We start from the raw sequence: 6,874 nt of genomic DNA on the forward strand, positions 1-6,874 counted from the left end.
ACACACACACACACACACACACACACACACACACACACACACACCAGGGTTTTTCTGTGTAGCTCTGGCTGTCCTGGAACTCACCCTCTAGATCAGGTTGGCCTCAAATTCACAGAGATCTGCCTGTCTCTGCCTCCCAAGTGCTGGGATTAAAGGTGTGCACCACCACTGCCTGGCCTTCTTTTTTCCTTTTCACCCACATTTTTATTTAGTGTGTGTTGTGGGTAAAAGCATTCTGTGGAGGTCAGAGAGCAGCTTGCAGTAGGCACTTTTTTCCTCCCTCTATGTAGATCAAGCTCCCTTACCCACTGAGCATTCCAGCCCTCCTCATCCTTTTCTTCTTTAATTCTTTAATTCTTTGTGTGTGGGGGAATACATGTGATGCAGTCCAGGGGTAGAGGTCAGAGGACAACTTTCTGTCCCACCATGTCAGTTCAGTGGCAAGAGCTCTTGACCATTGAGCCATCTTGCTTAGCCCTCCCCCCAATATTTGCAATCCTAGTTTTTTTTTTTAAAGCTTTATTTTATGTATATGAGGACACTGTAGCTGTACAGATGGTTGTGAGCCACCATGTGGTTGCTGGGATTTGAACTCAGGACCTTCGGAAGAGCAGTCAATGCTCTTACCCTCTGAGCTATCTTGCCAGTCCGAAATCCTAGTTTTAATATGTGGATGTGTGGAACCTGAGGTACACAGGGCTGACTGTGCTCTTTTGCTTATTAGAAAAAAAATGTTTGAGGCATGGTGGCACACATGATAATCCCAGAACTCAGGAGGTAGAGGCAGGTGGATTTCTGCAGAGCTTAAGACAAACTTGGTCTCCGGAACTCTAGGACTTATAGGATAGGCTAAAAAGTGAGACTCTTAAAAAAAAAAAAAAAAAAAAAGCTGGGCAGTGGTGGCGCACGCCTTTAATCCCAGCACTCGGGAGGCAGAGGCAGGCAGATCTATGAGTTTGAGGCCAGCCTGGTCTACAGAGTGAGTTCCAGAACAGCCAGGGCTATACAGAGAAACCCTGTCTTGAAACAACAACAAAAAATAATCAAAACCCAAACAACAAAACAAAACAAAATACATGGCTGGGTGTGGTGGCACACACCTTAATCCCAGCTGAGGTAGGCAAATTTCTGTGAGTTTGAGGCCAGCCTGGTTTCTATAGTGAGTTCCAGGTCAGTCAGGGCTACACAGTGAGGCAAGCCCTGCCTCAAAATAAAACAACAGAAAAAGAGTGACCCATGCACTAGAAATGTAGCTCAGCTGGTAGAGATCAGTTGCCTCGCAAATTGAAGCCCTGGGTTCAATTTTTAGCACCAAGTAACACTAGGTGTGGGGGTACACGGCTGTCATCGTGGGGAGGGGAGCAGGAGAACCAGAAATTTAAGGTCATCATCTTCAGCTACCTGGTGAGTTTGAGGCTAACCTGGGGAAAACAAGACCCTGCCTCACAAGGAAAAATAAAAAAAAATAATCATGTAGGCAGGGAGATGGCTTAGCTGGTAAAGTGTTTGCCTTGCCAAATTAGATCCTCTGCATGCATGCCCATGCAAAAATAGCTGGGTGGCATTTACTTGTAATTTCAGTGTTGGGGAGACAGAGACAAGCAGATCGCTACTGTCCTATGATCAACTAACCTAGCCTAGTTGCCAAGTTCCAAGACAGTGAGAAATCCTGTCTCAAAACGAACTACCCACCAAAGATATTGGGAAGCTGAAAAGATGGCTCAGTGGTTAAGAGCAGTTGTTGTTCTTGCAGAGGATCTGGGTTAATTGTCAGCACCCACGTGGCAGAAATCATGGAACTGCTAAGATTTTGAGTAATGTTTAAAATGAACTAAATAAACTTTACATCTTGAGGTTAAAAAAAAATTCAAGTAATAAAGGGGCACCAGGAAGTGAAATGAATCTGAATCCTATATTCAAGGAGATAAAACAGATTAAGGAAGTGGTAACCTCATAGCAAGATTCCACCCAAGTAAGCTTACTGATGATGCTTTTGCAGTTGAACAAGGGATAGTCATGTCTAGGTGTTACTATTACTTGGTTACTATTTTCACTTGAGATTTTAATCTGAAATGAGCTAAAATCCAAAAAATGGAGGACACACGCTTTTGATCTGGATCTTGAGGAACAGTGGCCATGAAAAGCTTAAGCCCAGGCATGGTGATACACACCTTTAATCCCAGAAGACAAAGCCAAGCAAATCTTTGAGTTCAAGGCTAGCCTGAGACAGAGAAAGTTCTAGGTGAAGAAATGCTTAAATGCAGGCATGGTGGTATACACCTTTAACCTTAACATTCAGGAGACAGAGCCATGCAGATCTCTGAGTTCAAGATCAATTTACTGAGCAAGTTCCTGGACAGTCAAGCTTCAGAAGTAAGGGAGTTAGAAAACAGAAAGCTGGTCATAGAATTAGAGGGGCCATGTTCCAGCACCAGCAAGCAGCAGAACGAGGCAGCTTAGGCCATGTGAGTCTGGCTTTAGAGTCAAAAAAAAGAAAAAAAAACCCAAAACACTGGGACAATCGACGATGCTTAGCTGGAGCTAAGAAATTAACAGTGATTAGGAAGAGACCAGCATCACGGAGGTGAAATCTGGGAAGTGTTTTCTGAGATCACAAAGAAGCTGTGTTTCAGAGATAGCCCAGGTTGTACCTCATGCTGCAGCTGCACTTGGTAATGTGTAAGAGTCACTCAAGTGCAGGTTTTGAAGGTATGAAGGTATCGTGGAGAACAGCTGAGGCTTGGCCCTATGAGAGGCCAGGGAAGACAGCCCAGGACTGAAGGGGTCATGCAAAAAAGTTGAGGTTTGGCACCATGAAGAGAGTCTATGAGAGGCTATCCGTGAAGCCTAGTTGTAGCAGAAGACCCCAGTATATTGGAGATGCCAGTTCCTTGGGATGATCACCAAGAACAGCAGCAGCAGTGGAATGGAATCAACCAGGTTCTAGAACGCTAGAGGAGCTTAGAAAATCATGTCTGGATCCCAGACATCGGAACATGAAGCTGTGAAGTTGAAGTTGACTTGGAGATCCCAAGATATTAAAGATGCCAGAGCTGTGGGATACCTGCTGAGGAAAGCTGCTAATAGGGAGTGGAACCAGCCCGAGAGAATGATGTTTGTTATAGTAAAAAAAGATGAGAAAGGAGTTGAAGATCTGAAGACCTCTTTGACATCAGTCACAGCGATGCAGAGTTTGGAGTTTGTCCAGCTGGTTTCCTGGCTTGCTTTGGGGATTACATTTAAGTGATTAGATGAATCTCAGATGAGAATTTGGACATTGTTGAGACTGCTATAGACTATGGGGACTTTGGATTATGCTATGTTTAGGCATGGCCCCATAGACTCATGTTTGAACAAGCCTATGGGGGCCAGGGAGTGGAATGTGGTGGTTTGAATATGCTTGGCCTAGGGAATGACATATGAGGAGGTGTGGCCTTGTTGGAGGAAGTGTGTCACTGTGGGGGAGGGCAAGGAGATCCTCCTCCTAACTCCATGGGAGTCAGTCTTCTCCTGTTTGCCCTTGGAACAAGATGAACTCTCAGCTCCTCCAGCACCATGCTTGCCTGGAAGCTGCTGTTTTCTGCCTTGATGATAATGGATTGAACCTCTCAACCTGTAAACCACCTCCAATTAAATGTTGTCCTTTATATGAATTGTCTTGGACATGGTGTCTGTTCACAGCAGTAAAACCCTAAGACACAAGGAAACTTATACCTCCTGGCCTCTGAGGACAGGGCATGCATATGGTTGTATAGATAGGCATAAAGGCAAAACATACATACATATAAATAAAATGTTTTAAAAAGTGATCCTCTGGCCGGGCGGTGGTGGCACACGCCTTTAATCCCAGCACTTGGTAGGCAGAGGCAGGTGGATTTCTGAGTTCAAGGCCAGCCTGGTCTACAAAGTGAGTTCCAGGACAGCCAAGGCTATACAAAGAAACCCTGTCTTGAACCTCCCACCCCCCAAAAAAAGTATTCCCTGACCTGCACCTGTCTTCTGTCTACTCCCCTGTATAATTTAGCAATCCTGAATTCTCTCCACACAGGTCTACATATGTGGTGGGTTTAATGGAAACGAATGCCTGTTTACAGCAGAAGTGTACAACACCGAGAGCAATCAATGGACAGTCATTGCACCCATGAGGAGCAGGAGGAGTGGAATAGGTGTAATTGCTTACGGGGAACATGTATACGCAGTGAGTTTTTATTGTACAATGATAAAGTGGCACCCTTAGATTCTTCTAATAGCCTACTACTGGCAAGCATTTGAAAAGAGGCATAGTGTCACTGGTCCCTCCCCACAAGGGCTTCCTCGGTGAACAGAAGCAGTGGATACCAGTCAACCTTGTTTCTTTTGCTCTTCACAGGTAGGTGGCTTTGATGGAGCCAATCGACTGAGGAGTGCAGAAGCCTACAGCCCAGTGGCTAATACTTGGCGCACGATCCCCACTATGTTTAACCCTCGTAGCAATTTTGGGATCGAGGTAGTGGACGACCTCTTGTTTGTGGTGGGTGGCTTTAATGGCTTTACCACCACCTTTAATGTTGAGTGCTATGATGAAAAGACCGATGAGTGGTATGACGCTCATGACATGAGCATATACCGCAGTGCTCTGAGCTGCTGCGTGGTACCAGGGCTAGCCAATGTTGGGGAGTATGCAGCTAGACGGGACAACTTCACGGGATTAGCACTGCGAGATGAAGTAAAGTATTCCGCTTCGACAAGTACCCTACCTGTATGAGCCTCTTCATTTAGCTAATAAAAAGTCTAAGCAATAAGAATTAATTCTTTTTTTAAATAAATGCAGTGTTTAAACTTGTAAGAGTACTGGAAAATGTTCAACTTAAGGGAAGCAAGGGTTGGATGAATGAGGGAGTAAGGAAGGTGATTACATTCAACAGTGGATAATGAAAAGAACCACACAGTACAAAGCAGCTCTAAAGAAATACGTTTATTGAAAACTTACATTTAAACAATTAGTAACTTAAACATGAGCAAGATAGCTTCAGGAACATAAAACATATCTTAGAGTGTTCTAAATACTACATCTCCTCTAACATAAAAGGAGATAATCAAGATTAAATCTTGCAAAGGGGCCTGGGTACCACTAGCCCAAAAAAACTGTTTATAAACTAATACTTATTTTACAAGTAACACAACAAGCCCCAGCCCACGGATGGTAAAATCTTCAAACACCTAGCAAGCATTGAATTTCACAAGTGCAGGAAGCAGGAGGGGAAGATTAACAGGTGCTTCAAGGTCCCGCCCTCCTAGCAAGCGGGAAGCTCTGTGAGGGTTGCAGTGAGCAGTAATTTGGCTAAGTGAAGTCCTTGCAGCAAAAGACCACTTTGTAAACGTACTATTGTTGTATTACAACCCGCCATAACTGTTTGGTTTTCAATCACCAGAACATATGCTGTAAGTAAAACAACAAAATCGATTTTTCTCAAGAAAGTAACAGATGATGAGCTGTGCCAAAATGTTTGATGGCTGAGAACAGACTGAATTGCTGCTCAAATATTCTAAGGTTGAAGCACCGGATTTTTCTAGTGTAGAAGAATATTTGTTTCACAACACCATACATGTTCAAAGACACGAAACGTGACTAATATGGCCTTTGCACAAAAGTTTAGTTCAAGGTCCTGTGTAGCTAAAATATGTAACACAGCTCCAGTCTACTTATAGTGTTGACACTAGAATCGTGAAGCAGAGAAGAAAATATTTCAAACACACACATGCTGCAGTCAGAGAGGGGAAAGTGTGCACAAGAACCTGCCTACTACTTATGACAGGATTAAAGCACAAAAATGGTCTCTCTGGCTTTTTAGACTGAGAGTCTTTTTTTTTTTTTTTTTGTTCAGCAGTTTAAGAAATTTTTGGTCCTGGAAATACTACACACAGCCAGGTAAATCAAAACAAAACTGATATCAGTTAATTTTAAATGTTCTTAGCAAAAATGTTATTTTGAACTGGCACAGAAAAGCAAAGCTATCAGGATACACAAGACTAATCATGCAAACAGCTGCAAGTGATGACCACTTAAAAGTTCATGACTGACATTCTCAGTTTGAAAGAAGATAGTAAGGGTCCCATTATAATGTGGAAAGTTAGCCTTACTCACAATAATGGACCACCCTTACTTTTTGGTGTAATCGACACCTCTTTTTCCAACTAAGAAAACGAAAGAAACACAACAAAGGTTCACTTGAATAAGCTTTTAAAAAGCTGACTTTTTAAAAACTGTTTTCATAAAAGAAATTTCTTTTCCAAAGAGCCACATTAGACCTGCACGATTATTATTACAAATGCTGTTATGTCCGTTTAAAATTTCCGAACGTCAGCTTTGAACAGATTTAAGCAAGTCTAGGTTCTTTCCTTCCTAACAAGTTAAAGGTATTTAGGAGGCAAGTTATGGTGGTGAAGCCACACACGTCAATTCACTTATGAAAATTAGAAAGTTGGTAGTCAGGAAACCTGCACACCATCATGCAAGGAAGGACTTACCCCTTCATTCAGCCAAGGCCTAGGCTGCCTGCTGAGTCAAAAAGACAGTGGTTTCAATCAAGTTAGGAGTCCTATTGTCTGCCATGAAATGAAAAGACAACAGAAAGATGGCTCTAATAACAACTTAATGGTGACTGTCCCAAAATACAACTCTGGGACCAAAAAGCCAAAATCAAAATACACGAATCTTCTCCCGGAGAAAGCTGGCATCCTGATGAGCTCCTAAATGACTTGTGGGCCGAGAGAAAGGCAAGCTTCCTTCACAGAGCTTCAAAGACTGTTAGTTGCACAGACCGTTTACAACTAAGGAGTGCCTCTTAGGATTCGGAGTCTTGTAATGAAGGGAGCTACAGAGAGGGCTGGGGGA

General features: G+C 43.1%; 1 protein-coding gene across 1 annotated transcript in view; it reads left to right on the forward strand.

The window, feature by feature from the left end:
* The window catches only part of Klhl10 (kelch like family member 10), a 13,202-nt gene extending 8,424 nt beyond the window's left edge, over positions 1-4,778 (forward strand). Inside the window, exons 4-5 of the mRNA XM_021176704.2 lie at positions 4,049-4,198; positions 4,370-4,778. Coding sequence (XP_021032363.1) covers positions 4,049-4,198; positions 4,370-4,744 — 525 coding nt within the window. The 3' untranslated portion in view covers positions 4,745-4,778. The remainder of the gene's footprint in view (positions 1-4,048; positions 4,199-4,369) is intronic.
* The last annotated feature ends 2,096 nt before the right edge of the window (positions 4,779-6,874 follow it).

The sequence above is a fragment of the Mus caroli genome, chromosome 11 (assembly GCF_900094665.2).
Source record: "Mus caroli chromosome 11, CAROLI_EIJ_v1.1, whole genome shotgun sequence".
Lineage (NCBI taxonomy): Eukaryota > Metazoa > Chordata > Mammalia > Rodentia > Muridae > Mus > Mus caroli.